Source organism: Aplysia californica, unplaced genomic scaffold (genome assembly GCF_000002075.1).
Source record: "Aplysia californica isolate F4 #8 unplaced genomic scaffold, AplCal3.0 scaffold01318, whole genome shotgun sequence".
In the NCBI taxonomy this organism is placed as follows: Eukaryota; Metazoa; Mollusca; class Gastropoda; order Aplysiida; family Aplysiidae; genus Aplysia; species Aplysia californica.
In genome coordinates this window covers 74,539-92,623 of record NW_004798588.1, presented here as the reverse complement: position 1 = coordinate 92,623, position 18,085 = coordinate 74,539, and the positions used below count along the sequence as shown (strand labels likewise).

Here is an 18,085-nt window from a genome sequence, read left to right as displayed (position 1 = left end):
GAAAACATATTTTTCCATGAGTAGTGGTTGATTTAAAAAGTCCTCATGCAAACACCCCCACCTTTTGGCAAAAGCTCATATATAACTAATAATTGATATAAAACATTCTTTTTTATCTTTTTTTAGCAGAAAGGAGAAAAAAACAAAAAGCCAAGATGGACAAGAAACGTTTTCAAGGAACAAAGAAGCCCTCAAAGTCAAAGTATGCTGGCGCTGGCCGTGGTATACTGAATTCCCATCTGGCGGGAGAAGATGCTTCAGTAGCAGCGGCAAATTCCTGGGCTGCTGGAATATGGAAGGGAAAAGCGAACAGTAGGCCAGAACTCTCAAATGATGCCCTGGAGAGGCTGCTATCAGAACTACAGAGTATCTGGTTGGACGACAGGATCGGAAACAAGAAAGCTAAGTCTGAGGCTGTCTATACCCGACTGGGAGTTGCCTTAAAATCTGAGTCAAATCCCTGGGAAGCAGCTTTGTCCCTTTTCACAGCTGCGGAGGACTACCCACTGGCAAAGACATCCACTCTGTCATTTCAGATTTTGAATGAATTTCAAAAGTGGGTCCTTTCAAGTGAAAATGTGCACTTTGAGCGGAAATCAGAATTTTTGACTGAAGACCTACGTACCAGAGTATTTTATGCCACAACGGGGAAGCACATTTCTTTCTTCAATGTGGCTGTGAAGGCCTATTCACTTGATCACCGAGGAAATGAATATTTTCTGCCCATGGCCAAAGCTTTTCTTCTTCGAGACAAGTTGACAGAGGTGAGATCGCTGAAAACATTTTATTTGATTGAAAAAAGGTTGTGTTACAAATTGATGATGTGACAATTTTACTCTTTGAATTTTTATTTTAATTTTATGTACCCTGCAGTGAGGTGGCAAAATCTGTAAAAACTTTCTGGGAGAAGTAATTTGGTGTCTGTGCCTTCCCAAGATTTTTGTTTTGGATTAAAATAAATTATGTTTATTCAAATCACTTTTACACTTCTTCACAGTGGTAAAAATTATGCCTGTAAAGGATGTTTTTTTCTTATCACTCTTTGGTACCATGCATATTTCTATGTAACAGCTGCCAAGCTAATTTAATTAATGCATGCCAAATACTCCCACCTATCATCTTATGAAGTTAAATCTGTTTATTGATGTTATTGCTCTGTCTGCTTATATTTGAGACCTTTTCTTTCTATTTAATTTGTTAATATACATGGTTGTCCCTTATAGCTATCATTATTTGTGACACGACGTGGTGGAATCAGGTGCTCGTCAATTTTTGGGCATGGTATTTGTGTCATCATTTGCCTTTCTTTTTATGTAAAAAATATCCATCTATGTTAATTAAAATGGAAATAGAAATATTTTCGATTGAAGTAGGTGGTGGTCGCCTGGTTTCAGAGGTAAAATTAGTGAGAACTTGGCTGCCAAAGTTTGGTAATTTCCATCGCCTGAGAGTCCATGGAAACTGAGAATCTACATGTTTTGTGCCTTTAATCAATGTTTTTCCTATAAAATCCACTTAAAAATGTGTGTTTTAATTAATGGACATAAAAGGTGTTGAGCCAAAAAAAGAAAATTAGAAAAAAATTGTCCATTTGCCAAAAAAAATACAGATTTCTTGAAACCAATTTCAACAAAGCTTTAAACAAGTTTAATTCAACCAAGGGACATCAAACTTAACAGACAATATGAGGTCCTGTGTGCAAGTTGTGCATGCTAAAGATCCCTTGGTGGTCCTAGAATCAATAAGAGTAGGCTTTGGCTACCTACCTGGCAAAATTCAAAATCAATTCCAACTACAGTAGTCTCCGCCTAGGATCCCGGTGCTCGGGAGCAAGGAAACGCGGGATCTTAGGCGAACCGGGATCTTAACCGACGAACCCAGGAAAAAATCTATGGTGACCCATGTTAAGGCTCACAATCGGTAAAATGGTCTCCCTCCACTCTACAATGAGCTGGCATGCCCCCTTGGTGGGTTTATGGCATATGGCGAGCAAAGAGTGGTTACCCTTGATGACCTATCACGGTGCATAGTGGCATGAGGCGAGCCATTTTCACTTATTATCCTATCATGAGTCTCAGGATCTACAATTATCCAGTTGCCTCTCCTCTTTACCTGTCAAAAATTTATAGCTTTCCGTCTCTGACCGAGGCCCCCCCCCCTCCAAACCGCCTTTGTCATACACACCATTACGTTGTGAACGCACCAATTAAAATTCAGTCTCTCTCGCAAATTCGGGAGTAGAGACAACTGCTGCAATGGTCAAGGAGGAGTTCACGGTTAGATGTGATCCCGCCAGGAGCGAACTTGTAGGCCCTACCCACCCAGCGAGTGATGCAAGCTTAGGTGGCGAGCTCAGGTGTGAGTGCGATGCGTGGGGAAAACAAACGCGTCGGTCAGTTCACACCCCGGTGTGATCCCGTCTGGGGCAAACATTGTATCGCTTCATCGAGTTTTACAACATGTATGTGATCACATTCACGATAGTGGCTGATCTTGGACGCGACGGACAGTTTATTGATCTCAACTTTTTACTCTTGGTTGATCGGCTGTGCCCACCCGTAAAAAAAAAAAGAAGTAAATTATGATCTAAAATGCGGGATCTTAGCCGAATGTAGACCATCAGAGCGGGATCTTAGGGGTGACTTTTGTATAGTAAAAATTCTGTTTTCCTAAAACAACGGGATCTTAAGCGAACCGGGATCGTAAGCGGTGGGATCTTAGGCAGAGACTACTGTATATTATCAAAACTGAAAATATGCTAGTTTGTGTAAAAACATATAGAAGGCCTTTGAAACTGGAATGTGGCTGCGGAAGTACTCCCTTGGTAGAATTGTATTTTTTTGTGCGAAGTTTAGTTTTGTTGAAATTGGTGTAACGATGATTGAGTTACCCTGGTATTGCCCTTTAAATAGGTCCTCTCTCTATAGCTTGTTCACTTTCATCTGTCCTCGTTAAAACATTCTATGTTACGGAACACAACACTACCACATTAAAAAAAAACAACACTTCGAAATAACAAATGTGAAACTCTTACCGTAGGTGCTTGATACTTTAATTTTCAATGTAAGTGTAGTGAGTAGATTTCCTGCAAAGTGGGTAGACTTTGGCTCTGTCCCTTCCTCTTCTCTTTCTGTCGTCCGTCTGTCCCTCCCCAAACCGTGAGTGACCGATTATATATATATATAAGCCCCAGCACTTGATCCGCGTGCACCGCACGAGACCCCTGTGCCCCGAGTAAATCTCGATAACTGGTAAAAAGTGGCCAAGTATCCACAACATTCTAGCTCATTTATTGATCTATTTTTTAAAAACCGCACCCAGATATAATATAAGTCAATGTTCTATAGACACCATGCTTATTGTGACAAAAAATTCATCAGATAACTTATACTGTGAGTAATTATTTTATTGTGTTGCTATGATTCTTACTTCCCAGGCTGCACAAGTGATCAGTAAGCTTAGGCTACAGTCACACTTCAAACAAGAGGAGGTATGATATTCCTGATTATAAATACTTAATTACTTTTTACTTTTTCATCCTTTGTTGCTGTTAAGTGTCGAGGGTAGATGCAGTTTCTTATGGCAGGCCAGGTCTGCAGCTATTTCAATTGGGATATTATAATTTCTAAAGGTTTCCTTAACTCAATGCACACGTCTTTTGATTTTTAATCCTGGTTGTTGATAATGATCATTATTATGTGGATATGTTTCTGAGTACTCGAATGAAAGGACATACGTGGCGTCGGTGGCCTCGTGGTCAGGCTACTGGACTCGTAATCGTGAGGTTGCAGGTTCAGGGATTTAAGCCGCGGGGCCGACGTTGTGTCCTTGGGAAAGGCACTTTACACAAATTTTCCTCACTTCTCCCAGGTGGGAATGGGTACCAGGCCATAGACAGCGAAAAGTCTTGTCAGTATGTTAGTGTTTTAGCGCCTATAAATGGCTGTTTGCACTATATGCTTCTCAGGAAGTTGAGGTTGTTTCAGAATGCTCTCAAGTCTGCTGGGGTAATAGTGTAGATTGTGAAGGGCATACAGCTTGCTGTTGAATGGGGAATGTGCTATACAGTTCCATCTATTATTATTTTTGATATATACAACTGCCGTTCTTATTTTCATCCCTTCTGTTGTTTCTGTCTGTCTCTCTTACTTTTCCCTGCACTAAATTACTAGTATCCCTTTGATGTGTTTTTCTGTGCTCAAACAAATATATATAAAACTAGCTGGACACCCATCCGATGAACGGACTCAAAGAATTGATCGTCAAGTCATTGTGGGATCAGTGCGCACTGTTTGTGAACGGAAGCCTCACTTGTTTACAACGGCGTCTTAGACTTTCCCATAATTAGATACGCTGAAACTTAAACTACAGTGACTTCAGACCCCTTAATATAACTGTGCGCCCTTTAAATGATTGTGATTGTTCATTCATTAGTCTTTTTTTCAGGAAGCAACATCCTTGCACTCCGGACATGTCCATTAATGCTCCGTTGCTCCCTCCAAAATGCCGCAGAGGGTCTTTCCGCTGATTGTGAACCACCTTTAAGTTTTTTAAAATTTGAAAGTTAAGTGGTTCGTAATTTTTAGGCGACCGGAGTGACAAACTTTCACAAATGTAATAGATTATCGTAATTCTAGGAGGTAGGAGTAATTGTAAAATCTCTGTAATTTGACGATCTTCCACCAGGTCCTGATGCCGTTGCTGTTCTCTGACAAAGTCAACATCATAGAATCGTACGTGAGCGGCAACCCTGAGCAGCAGCGAGCCGTCCTGTCACTGTTGGATTACCTGTGTGCCCGCTCCACTGACATTCTGTCCTACGCCCAGTGAGTCATACATGTACAACTGGCTTCGAATGAGCTGAACTTGCTCGACATTATTTTCTTTTCAGTGTTTATTTTGAAAAAAAAATTAGATTTTAGTTTTTGACGGTATTTCAATGGGTTCCGGGACAAATGGACTGACGCCAGAATTTTCTAAAAACGTTTTTTTTTTACTATGGTGTAAAACAGTGTCTGAAATATCATCCTAATAAATGATGTAAAGATTCAGCAAACAAACGTGCATCATACATCGACATGAAATTTGAATTAAAGCGGTCTTTGATAGTAGTATAATTGAACGTTGTTTGTGTCTCCTGTTAAAGAGCCTTCCTGGGACTTGTGGTGTCATTATCTAAGTGTTTGCCTTTTGATATGTTGTTTTTGATATTGAAAAGCTTTTCAGCAATCATTTTTGTTTTGTGTCATCTTTTTTATAATTTTGTATTTTTTAAAACTTCAGGTCAGCAGGTATGAAGAACATCAAAGGTGAAAAACTGAGCAAGAAAGTGTTGAGCAAGTTTGCCATGAGACTCATCAAGCTCTTTGACATCCCTCCAGGTGAGAAGATCATGGCCCTCTTATTAAAAGGCTCCATCTGAGGCAAAAACGTTCTCTAGATGCAGACGTTTTGTTTTGAAACTTCACGTCCCTGATTTGTCCAGTGTGATTGGTTGATGCCTCGGAGTCTTCCTATTCTTTCACTATTCATCTGTCTTTTCTGTCTATCTTGCTTATCATTGTTTTGCTGATGTAATTCTCCGTACTCAAATACATGCTTTTCCTAGCCTGTAGAATATAGATATCGTGTTAATGTGCATTTTCTTACTTAAAGTGAACAAATACTTTGAGAGAGCATTTTGCTTTTTGATAATTCATAGTTTTTCCAGGGGGGGGGTTCATGTGACAGGGCCACTTATGACCCAAAGTGCATACTTTGAGTCATACTCCAGTGCTGCTCATTTGTGGGGGAAGTTTGAGAGGTTTTAATCTTGACCAGATCCTTTCCATGTTTTTTGGGTCATGATTGAGTACTTTCCAAGAAGCTGAGAATGTTTTAGAATGTTTTCTCAGTGCCTAGAGCCCAGTTGGGGAGTGGGTGCTATAGAAATCCACTTTTTACTACATTAAGTCTATCAAGATGATAATAATTTGTAAAAGGCAAAGAACCTACTTACTTACTAGACTGTCTGCTCTTTCCCGATGTGTAGTAACATGACAGAAGTTGTCGTTATGTCAAACTCAGCTGTTTCAAGTAATAGGGCGAAACCTTGTATTTCTTTTAGAGCTGTATTTTACCGACTCCCTAGTTTCAAGTGAGTATAATTGTTAATCCAAAGCAGCTGGACTGACACTGCTCCCCCCCCCCCCCCGCCCATTGAGCAGATCTTTAATTTGGTTCCCATATCGTTATATGTGAGGGACAAAAAGAGTTACTTCTCGCATTGGCGAATGGAGATATTTGTTGAAAATTCATATGAGGTAAAATTTTTTAATTTTTAACCGCTGTCACTTTCTTCAATCGTGACATGTCTTCTATCATTTTATACTTATAATTAGTAAAAACACAACTTATAGATTTGACGTCTCTATTTCCATGGGGTTAAAAATCTGAGAAGGAACTTATTTTGTCAGCACACCTCACACATAGTCAAACTGCCAAACGTAGCTCTTTATGTATTGTTACTACACAAATAATAATGACAAAATTTGTGTGCTGTAAATTATAAGTGAAAGCTATTATTGTATGAGCAATTGCCAAAACGTGAGACTCTCTTGAGACTCAGTGGTTCCAAAATTTTTTTCTTACCAATTTGACTCCCTTTTCTGTCAGTCTCAGGTTGACATTTAGAGCTCATATTCCTAGAGTATCAGAGCAAGGAGATGTAGGGTTTTGGAGATATGGGTCTATTGGTTTGGCAACCACTGTATTTCTTGTATGTAACAGTGATGACAAAAACAGATAAGCAGCAAGGCAAATTATAGACTTTAAATTCGATTTGTTTAGTAAACAAACACTTTGTAGACTATGAACTCCATTCATAATGGTGATATGAATGACAAGCATTGTAACAGTGACGCAGTGCACAGAACATGTCATCATTGTTATGTACAAGAAAGGATACACATTGGACATTATCATTGACAACACATCACAATAGTGAAAGCGCTGTATAAATACAGTTATCAAAGCCTCAGCACCAGAAAAACACATGTGTAAAACAATTTTTTAACTAATATGAGGCAAAAGCACAAAATCAAGAGGGCTGACTTGGGCATAACATTGATGACAAACATGACTTGTACATAACAATGATGACACAATGTACAGGAAAAGACAAAGTCATGCCTCCAGAGAGAAATGCACACTTTAAGAATTTAAAAAAAAAACAGGAGAGGTTTCTTTTGCTTTGAAACAGATATCAGGTCATATCAAAGACAGTAGACAATCACAATTAGGTTGCTAATTATGACAAACAGTACTCGTACATAACAGTGATGACAAAACATACTGGGAAAAAGTAAAATCATGCCTACAAAGAACAAATTTGCACTGTGAGATACACAGATCAATAAAGACGTATTTTGTTTCTAAATGAATCTTGCATGTATGAAATATATGTTGAAAACTTATTGATATTAGCAATTATGAAAAATATTACTTGTACATAACAATGATGACACAATGACACAATGTATTGGAAAAAGGCATATCATGCCAACAAAGAACAAATGTGTACTTTTGAGTTAGACAGATAAACAAGGACATGTTTGTCTATTTGTTTGAGTAAAAAGAGCACACATGACTTAAAAAATGTTTGCTCTTAGGACAATGTAATTTCTAGTACGTCGGTCAGTCTTGTACGGCTGCATGACGACACCCCAAACGTCATCACTAAGCACAAAAGCTAAATCTATAACCACAGAAATGATCCATCTCTCGAAGTTTGTTCACACATCACACTCTTGTTCCAGGAATCTAATGTAAACACCACAATTTCACTAAAATATTCAATAGGGTAGCCTAAAAACACGCAAAACAGTCCAGTACGTCACATTCAACGCAAGATTCTTGTGCGTAACCGGAGGGTGACGGCAATGACTACTTTCGTTTTTCTCTTTACCCCGTTGCTCGCGCTGTTCTGGGGAAGGGGGTAAGGGGAAGTCACTCAAGAAAACAATTATATCCGGGCACTGTTGATGATCCATTCAAAACAAAAGTAGGCTAAAATTCGGACTTCCGGTACGTCGCAAAGTGACGCCATTAACGGCGAATGTTAAACAGCCGACCGAAATCGTAGATCTAGGAACCCGATGTTCCTTTCCCGCATCGCGGCTTTTGAACTATTGAATACACGACGAAAAGCAAAAAGATTTAACCAGCTGTGGTGATTCTACTGAAAAATAATGGTGTTTTCTGAAACACCTAGTCCGTGACGACACCACAGACGCACAAGTGATCCAAATTATTCGTTTATTTGCAAACAAATAAACCGATTTCTTGAGCAAGTGAACCTTTCTCGATCACAAATAGCATAGAATCAAAGCACAGGTTTAAAAAAAACACCCAAAAATACTAAATTTTGGACATTCTTGGAAGTTTGCATTGGTGTGCTCAAAATGACACTCCAGGAATCACTAAAAAACGAACATTTTTGGCACAAAATTTACAAACTCAAGATTATAAAGCTGACACTGGGTCTGAAACTGCTAATGCAGGTTCTACATCCTATATTTGACATGTGTATAAGTTTTGGAGGAATAAATACTAATGCATCACATTTTATGCACACTAATGTGAGATGTATGTGTTTTTCCCCACGTTTTGGCAATGGCTCATATATGACTTGTCAAAGATTTTATTTGACCCTCATGGTCTGTTTGTTTTTCAGAAACTTGTCCCAATATCACAGAGAACAGGGCAATGGGTGCAGTCCGCTATTTGCTCTATAAATACTACATTGAGGTGAGAATACTTGAAACATATGCCCATTGCTCAAATAGACCCTGCAATCCGCTTGATCGGATTGGATGGGGTTGGGAAATAGCACTGGCCAGTGCACACCATCGTATCAAATTAACCTCTGCCTTGCTTCGCTAAATATTGCCAAGTCTGATAGGATTGGATGATTTTTACAATGATCTCCATTAAATCAATGGGAAGGTAGATCGTTTAGAATAATAATAAAATGTCCGCTTGTAATTGCATTTCTTTTTCCTCTTTCTCTTTTCTGTGGATGGTTGGAGCGTGCCAGCACACTGGTGGGTCCTCCTTCTTTTCTTTCTGTCTTTTGTTTTGGACTATCTGTCTTTGTGTGTGGTTTGCTCTTTCTTTCCTATCAAACATCTATCGTCCTTATCTCCCATTCTTCTTTTTTATGTTTGTTACTCTCTTGTAACGCCTAATCTTCTGGCGCTCATATGACCTTATGCAGCTGCGCTCTCCCAGGAAAAGACTCACTTTTGTTGTGTTATATGCTTCTCTTTGCTCAAACCTACAAATGTGGGTGGTTGGCGGGGGCTCTGGTGTGGTTTGCTCCTTCTTTCATATCAAACATCTATCATCCTTATCTCCCCTTCTTCTTTTTTATGTTTGTTACTCTCTTGTAACACCTCTAATCTTCTGGCACTCATATGACCTTTTATGCAGTTGCGAGCGCCGTAAAACCTCTACTAAAACTAAAACTATCTGTCTTACCTCCTAAAGTCCCAGGAATAGACTCACTTTTGTTGTGTTATAATATGCTTCTCTTTGCTCAAACCAACAAATTGTCCCATCCACAGAAGTCCATGGCTCACAACAGCTGGGAGGATATGCTGGAGGTGAGTGTTTGTTGTGTAATGTGGTACTTTTGTTTAGTTTCTTTCTGTATTTTCTCAGTGCAGAGACATCACTTTATTTACTTATACATGTTCTCATAGTGAATGCTTGTCTGTTACAAATGAGTGAGATCATTACCACAGTTTTGCAAAAAAAGATACGAGATTAAGAAAAAGATACATTTTACTTACCTCCCCTACAGAAAAAATCCCAATTACAGGAAATAAAATAAAGGAAAATAAAATAGAATATGAGAAATAACTTTTAACAAATAAAGAAAATAAAATCAATGAAGAAATAAATAAATAACATAAATAAATACATTTTTTAAAAACGTATACTTTTATGGTCTCTTCGAACCCCCCCTCTTCCCCCAATAAATAAAATAACACATTTCACACAACCAAACAGAGTGCAGTGGGTGAGAATAAGAACCTGCAGCAACAGCTGGTCACGGAGCTGCTGGGCTACAACGACGTGATGGAGGCCTTGACCTGGGCCGACCGCTACCAGCTGGAGGACGAGAAGCTGGACCCCACAGTGCTGGAGGCCAGGCAGAGGCAGAGGTCAGTTATAAACTCCTTCATAGGTTCCCCCCCACACACACACTCCCTATCCCCTTCCGACAGAGGCAGTCATAGAGTTTTAGATCCCTTCATAGGTTTCCCCCCCCCCCCCCCCCCTTTCCGACAGAGGCAGAGGTCAGTTATAGACCCCTTCATAGGTTCCCCCCTCCCCTTCCGACAGAGGCAGAGGTCAGTCATAGAGTTATAAACTCCTTCATAGGACCTCCTACCACATCCAGACAGAGACAGGGGTCAGTTATATAGTTATTGACCCCTTCATAGGTTCTCCCTTCTTCCTTTGGACAGACACGGGTCAGTTATAGTCCCCCTCATCAGTTTTTTCCCCAGCCCCACCCCACCAAACAGAGGCAGAGATGAGTTATTGAGTTATAAACTCCTTCATAGGTTTCCCCTACCACCTACAGAAGCAGAGACAGGGGTCAGTCATAGAGTTATAGACCCATTCTTAAGTCCACTACCCACCCCCTACAGAGACAGAGGTTATAAACTCCTTCATAGGTTTCCCCAACCCCCTACAGAGGCAGAGGTTAGTTATAGACCCCTTAATAGTTTCCCCCTTCCTCCTTTGGACAGAAACAGGGGTCAGTTATAGAGTTATAAACCCATTCATAGGTTTCCCCTACCCCCTTACACAGGCAGAGGTCAGTTAAAGTCCCCTTCATAAGTCCACTACCCACCCCTTACAGAGGCAGAAGTAAGTTGTAGACACCTTCGTAGGTCTCCCCTCTACCACCTCCTGACAGAGACAGAGGTCAGTTATAGACCCCTTCATAGGTTCCCACCCCCACTCCCCCCCACTGACAGAGACAGAGGTTATAGACTCCTTCATAGGCCCCCTCCCCCACCCCTTGACAGAGACAGGGGTCAGTCATAGAGTTATAGACCCCTTCATAGGTTCCCTTTTCCACCCCTGGACTGAGACAAAGGTCAGTTATAGACCCCTTCATAGGTTTCCCCTACTACCTACACAGGCAGAGGTCAGTTATAGACACCTTCATAAGTCTCCCCCCCCTCCCCAACAGTGACAGAGGTCAGCTGTAGACCCCTTCATAGGTTCCCCCCTGCCACCTCCTGACAGAGACAGTTATAGTCCCTTTCATAGGTTTGCCCCAGCCCCACCCTCCGAACAGAGGCAGAGGTCAGTTATTGAGTTATTGACCCCTTCATAAGTCACCCCCCCCCCCCCCCCCGCCCCCTACATAGGCAGAGGTATGTTTCTAGGGCTGCCCAGCATTACGAATTTAGCGGAATCATAACCGTTTTTTTTCAGTTATCTGAAAATACGATCGTTACACCCTTGATTCCAGTTTTTCAAAATTTATTCGCCATTTTGCCACTCCAACCCAACCCCCACCCTTTCGAAGTATAAGAAGATAAACAATTCACCCCTAACACTCTCCAACTGTGCAGCGGTCTAACTTTAACTACTTCTGGGCGCTCAAATCCCTTGTAGTCGCTCAGTGCTGCTTTGCCCTCCGAAAACTTTAACCCTTTGAGCCCTGACCTCCTGAGGCTACCGTAACCCCCCCTCCAACTGAGCTCCTGAGTGATTCAATCCTTAGTGATTCACGCCTTTGTTCATATCATCGTCAGAATTACATTCCATATCCCACTTTGGTCGGTCCTTGTCATTACCAGCATCTAATTCAGAAAGATCTTCAAAATAATCAGTAATGTCCTATGTAGTAAACACTGCTTTCCATCATGCACGTTTTGTCCCAGACAGGGTGGTATGTGGATAGGGTCTCGCTCACTGATGTACCCGTGGTTAGACATACGGGCAATTTTACGTGCCACTGGCAAGGGCTCAAAGGGTTAATTTGCTGTCTTGGATAGTTTTAGCTGTATATATGGTCAGTGAGACAAGCAATCCACTTATGTCAATTTGGGTACGTTTTATGTCGGAGACAAAAAAACTAGTTTTTGTTGTGGTTTTCCTATCAGGAATCATGAAAAACAAGAAAATTGTGGGCCTCGACCATACATTAAAAACTGCATTTTGGTGATTTTGAAATGTGCCTCTTAAATAGATCTTTGAGAGGGTGTAAAAATCAAACATTCTCAAAATTTGGGTTTAAGTGGATTGCTTGTGACAGTGACAATATTATTTTCTGATCCCTCACTTCCACCCTCCTCTCCTCCCCCCAGGGAAGCGGAGGTGAGGCTGTCCTCCGGCCCACCCGTACAGCCGGACCACGGGTTCGTCGCGGAGGAGGACTGGGACGCTGAGATAGCCGCTGAGGGCCCGGCCAAGCCCTTCTCCATCCACTACATGTTGCCGCTGCCGGAGCACTACGTTTCCATGGTAACCACCAGGGAGGAGCTGGAGGTGTGCCTCGACAGGATTCGGAAGGTGAGTGCTTGTTCTGACCTTTGACTTTGTTGTGTGTATGATTTGATTTGAGATGTGTGCTAACAGCGACTGCGTGTGAAATGTTGCCGTGACTTGTTATACGTTTGATATACCTGGCTCTTATGGTGTCAAAATTGTGTGTTTGATGTGTGTGTGTGTGAGAGAGAGAAAGAGAGAGAGAGAGAGGGAGGGAGAGGGAGAGAGAGAGAGTTTTTTTGTTGTAATGTAGGTGTTTTGATGCCCCCTGTCAACACACTTTAGATCGTTTGAGAGGTAGGCTTGGACCCTGCCAATCAGGGCCAACTGTGGCTGAGAGCATCTGAGCAGCAGGGAAAGGAGATGTGACCCATGTTTGCTGATGTCCATTTGAGATACAACTCATATAGAAGTCAAAGAAAAGAAAAACAATTTATTTGTCTCAGTGTAAATGTGAAATCAATTCCACAAAACTACTTCTGAAAATGTAAACTTTGGTGAAATTACCCCCATTCTCACTTTTCCCCTACTTTTGTCAGCCATTCACAACAATCGGTATTGACGCGGAGTGGAAGCCGGCCATGGGTCGCGCCACCCAACAGGTGGCGCTGCTGCAGCTGGCGGTGGAGGAGCGGGTGTTCCTGCTGGACTGCGTGGCTCTACGGACACAGCTGGTAGACGCTGAGTGGGCTCAGCTGGCCGCCACCATCTTCTGTGATAAGAAAGTCATTAAACTGGGTATGTTCGACAGACTTTGTGTGTGTGTGGTTGGAGTCATTAAACTGGGTATGTATGACTGACTTTGTGGGTGTGTGTATAAGGGCGGGGGGGTGTGGGGGGGTGGATTGTAGTCATTTAACTGGGATTGTAGTCATTTAACTAGGTCTGTGTGTGTGTGGGGGGGGAGGAGGGGGGGTTGGAGGGCATTACTGGTAGATCCTGCTTTATTGATTTCCTTCTATGGTGCCTGCCTGCCAGCCTGCCTGCCTGCTTGTCTGTCTGTCTGTCTGTCTGTCTGTCTGTCTGATTGTCTGTCCGTCCGTCCGTCCGTCCGTCCGTCCGTCCGTCCGTCCGTCTTTTTCTTAGTGCTAAAAAACTGTTATAGTGTCGATGTGCTTAATTTTACTCAAACTCACAAGGTTTGGAGTTGAGCTGGCTGCTTGTAAGATTTACTTTGTGGTTTGTTACTGACAGAGAGGTAGACAAAAAATAACTGGTAATAGTGAAATTTCAAGAGCTGCTGATTTTCTGGATAAATTAGGAAATTTGGACTTCTGATTCTTTCTTCAGATACTTTGATTGAGTGAATTATTTTTTTTTTGTCTTATGTTACTTAGTCCTGCGTATACATTTACATGTTATTTATGTCTTAATCTCTTTGTGCTTGTCATATTGCACTGTATATAACAACACTGCCGCAAGCTGGCGAAGCGCCTTTTTTCATTTTGGAGCCAACATTTTTTATTTGTTAAATGGAAAGCCTGATCAGTTACCCTACTTGTGCGAAAAAATCAAAGTGAAACTGACTAGTTTTTAAAATAAATTAGAATTTAATTTTCGGAATCACTCTATTTTTAAATGGTTATGCTGACAAAAAAAACTCTTTTTCTCGAAACTGCTTTGAAGAAAAAAAGGCGTTTTTTCAGCTTATGCACAGCAAAATTGTCTTGATACAAGATGTATGAAGCAATATGATCTGTAAATTGTTAGTCCCTGCATGTGTGTTACCATGAGGTTTAGAGAGATTCAGGTTTTTTGTTTTTGTTCGTAGTCAATTGGTACCTCAGATATTTAGAAATGTTTCTTCTTGCAGGGTTTGGTCTTGACACAGATCTACGAATGTTGACTAAATCTTTCCCTGCCATGGAAGATTCTATACTCAGGATGGCCAGAGTTATTGATCTGGAGAAACTGGCCAGAAAGGTGAGTTGTGATAATGATTTATGTGTTATTCCCAATGTCACTGCAGAAATGTGGTTGGTTGGTGGGTGCTGTGTTGTGGTTTGCTCCCTCTTTCCCATCAAACATCTATCGTCCTGATCTTTCCTTCATTTTTATATTTGGTACTCTCTTGTAACACATTTATTCTAATCTTCGGCACTTATACGACCCTAAGTGTTGTAAAACTCTAACTAAAGCTAACACTGTTGAAATGTGGTTTTACAGAACACTGCTTTGGGTCAAAGGAAGGGGATTAATTTTTGTTGTGCTTTCACTTTATTTGTGGTAGTTATGTTTTAGTTTAGTTTCAGTTAGAGTTTTAAGGCACTTGCAACACTGTAAGGTCATATGAGTGCCGGAGAGAATAGATATGTTACAAGAGAGTTACATACTCAAAAAAGAAAGAGGAGAGATAAGGATGGTAGATATTTGATAGGAAAGAAGGAGCAAACCACAGGTGAGTTCTCCCCAACCACCCACATAGTCATGTTTGTTTTTTTGTCAGGGTAAAGTGTTTAATAATCCTTGGCATGTGTCTGGTTGTCTGGTTGAGCTCCCCTGCCCCTCCCTTCCCCCCCTTCAGAAATAAAATGTTAAGAGATTTGGAGGGCACTGTTGGTGGGTCGTACTTCTTTTCTTTCCCTCTGCAGTTTCTGTCTGCCTGTCTGCCCGTTTCCCACCATTAATTGCATTTCTTGTATTGATGGATGTGCTTCTCTTTACTGTTACTCAAGCTTACACCTCCCCCCCCCTCTCCCTCTCTCGCTTCTCCCCCACCCCCCTCTAAAAAAAAGTAAGGTTTTTTTCTTCAAATGCCAGGTCTAAAATACACAATGATGGTTATGGTTTACCAGTCATTTCTCTGTTTGGTTGCTGTATAGAAAAACAGCAGTGTCATCCTGTTTTTACTTGTCACCCGTCTCTTTAAATTTGTTACTCAAATATTCTTGGTCTACCTGAGCGTCTTTTGTCCTGTACTGATACAATGACAGTAAATGTTTATATTAACAAGAACTGGGCAGTAAAGGGAGTTTTGAGGTTTTGAGATAGATGTGTTGATGTCTTTCTGTATTGTGTCTGTATCCAGGTGTTGCAGGATTATGACTGTAGTCTGATGGACATGTCCAAGTTTGGGAAAGCTGGGGAACTTGTCGACAATTCTTCAGGTGAGACTGATAGACATTCTCTAAACGCATGTGTGACTGGTAGTTTTTCTCTAAACACAGGTGAGGCTGGAAGTTTTGTCTAAACGCAGGTGAGACTGATAATTTTTTTTTCAACACATGTGAGACTAAGGGCTTTAGCTGGTAAATTTCGTCATAATGCAGGAGAGCTAGGAGATTTTAACTGGTAATTTTTGTCTTGACACAGGTAAGGCTGGAAGTTTTAGTCAGTAATTTTTATCTCAACATGGGTGAGACTGGAGTTTTTAGCTGGTAAATTTAGTCTTAATGCAGGTGATATAGGTGCTGTTATCTGGTGATTTTTGTCTTAACAGTATTGAGCCATGAGGATTTAGCAGGTGATTTTAGTCTCTACACATAGTGTGGAAAAAAGCGTAAGGGGTGAAGTGGGAAATGATCTTTTTTTTTCTGGTAAGTGTTTTTACGGCGCTCGCAACTGCACTAAGTCATATGAATGCGCAGGAAGTATTTGTTTGTACAGGTGGTTGTCTTGGGAAGGTGGCTGTTACAGCGAGTTTGGCTGTAGTTGGTCATAATTAGTGCCTTCGTATATGGTCGCTTTTAAGGACAAGTGGGCTAACCAAGATTTTGGGGGTTTCTAGAAATCTTGACCTACACCAAAAGTCCACATTGCCCTACCTATAGCAGAAGTTTGGTTTCATTGGTGTGTATATTTGTTTGGGTATAGAGAAAACTCTCCTTGCCTTTTAAAGAAACTGAACAAGGAGCAAAAACTTTACCTTCGATTTTCTCAAAACAGCGTTTTTCGGGGTAGCCCCCTTGTGCTTGAAAGCGACCATAATATTTTCCATTATTTTTTGCAGGAAAAGCAAAAGCAGGTCCGTCCAAAGACCGGCGTGTGCCGGCCACCATAGTCTACAAACGTGAGGAGAAGGGGCTCAGTCTGTTGGCCATGAAGACGCTGGGCAAACCGTTGAGCAAAGCCGAGCAGATGTCCAACTGGGAGAAGAGGCCGCTACGCCAGTCGCAGATACACTACGCAGGTACGTGGAGGCCAGTTACTGGAGATATATGTGTCACGGCGCGATGGAATCATGCCCTCGTCAATTTTTGAGCATGCAGGGTTATTGCTATCATCTTTAAGCCTGTTCATTTACCTGGCTTTCGGCGGGAAAAAAATATCCGTTTATCTTGAATAGAAGTCGAGATCTTTGCGATTGAAGGAAGTGGGGGTCGCCTGGTTTCTGTGGTGAAATTAGGGAGAAATTGGCATGAAAGAAAGAATGCTGGACAGTTACTAAAGATGATTAAAATATACTAAAAGCAAAAGAAATGTAGAATTTCTGGAATGGAAAAGAAACCAAATGAAGTAGTGCTGAGAAAAGCCAGCTTGGGCCATTCACTGATGAAAGCAAGTTGTAAGAGACAAATGCAGTTTCTACGATACTTAAATTGACGTCCTTGTTCTCACTGTAAAAATAGAAGGCAAAAGAGGCGGATGTAGATCGAGAACTTAAACAGCTGAGTGATGTGAGAGGTCCAGGATAATATAGTTTTTGTTTTTTTTTCGAGCATCTGAGAAGAGAAATGAGTAATAAGCCATGATTGTCAATTTCGTTATAGGTCTTTCCCTTGATGATGATGATGATGATGATGATGATGATGATGATAATAATAATTGTGTGTAGGTTAGCTGTGCTGTTATCTAATTGAATTGGTTAAAATGATCTATTGTGTGTATGTCAACGAGCTGTGCTGTTTTGCTAATTGGTTGATGAAATGTGTTTTCTACACTATAAGTAGGTCAACTGTTCTTTTATGCTAATTAGTTGAGATAATGTATTGTGTGTATGTGTAGGTATGTGGTGTTATGCTAATTTCAACATTTTTACTAGGCTTTTGAGGGACTATCTCACAGATGCTGCTGGAAAGTTTACAAAAGTACCACTAGCATTTTTTTTTTCTTTAAAGAATGTTTCTGCATTTATAGTTTGGGTCCTGCTTGATGTAAATCGGTAATTTCAAAGGTGTGACTTCTGTTTGACTTGAGACTGAACTGCAAGCAGCTTTTGTTATGGGGCACATAAAGGACAATGGAAAACTGTTGCTCCTCCCTGCAGAAGTCTTACTTCTTTCAGTGACATTTTAAAAAGTGCCTCTGGACCAGAATGTGGGTGGTTGGAGGGTGCCCTGGTGTAGTTTGCTCCTTCTTTCCTAGCAAACGTCTTTCGTCCTGATCTCTCTTCCTTCTTTTTTGAATTTGTTACTCTCTTGTAACCTGTCTTACCTTCGGCACTTATATGACCTTATTGTGTTGCAAGTGCCGTAAAACTCTTATTACAACTAAAACAAGGGCCAGAACAATCCCCTGGTTTTGTTGTTTCTGGCATCATGCAGGTTTTCTGGTTGATTAGTTCCACCCTCCCTTCATTGTCTCATAT

General features: G+C 41.0%; 1 protein-coding gene across 1 annotated transcript in view; it reads left to right on the top strand.

Moving 5' to 3' along the window:
- LOC101845378 (exonuclease mut-7 homolog) overlaps window positions 1-18,085 on the top strand; it is a gene marked incomplete in the record, with an annotated part of 27,423 nt that overhangs the window by 2,842 nt on the left and 6,496 nt on the right. Inside the window, 12 exon segments of the mRNA XM_035973499.1 lie at window positions 127-764; window positions 3,437-3,490; window positions 4,687-4,826; window positions 5,284-5,381; window positions 8,714-8,787; window positions 9,606-9,644; window positions 10,054-10,208; window positions 12,378-12,582; window positions 13,098-13,296; window positions 14,372-14,481; window positions 15,587-15,665; window positions 16,508-16,687. Of these exon segments, the coding sequence (XP_035829392.1) occupies window positions 156-764; window positions 3,437-3,490; window positions 4,687-4,826; window positions 5,284-5,381; window positions 8,714-8,787; window positions 9,606-9,644; window positions 10,054-10,208; window positions 12,378-12,582; window positions 13,098-13,296; window positions 14,372-14,481; window positions 15,587-15,665; window positions 16,508-16,687 (1,942 nt within the window).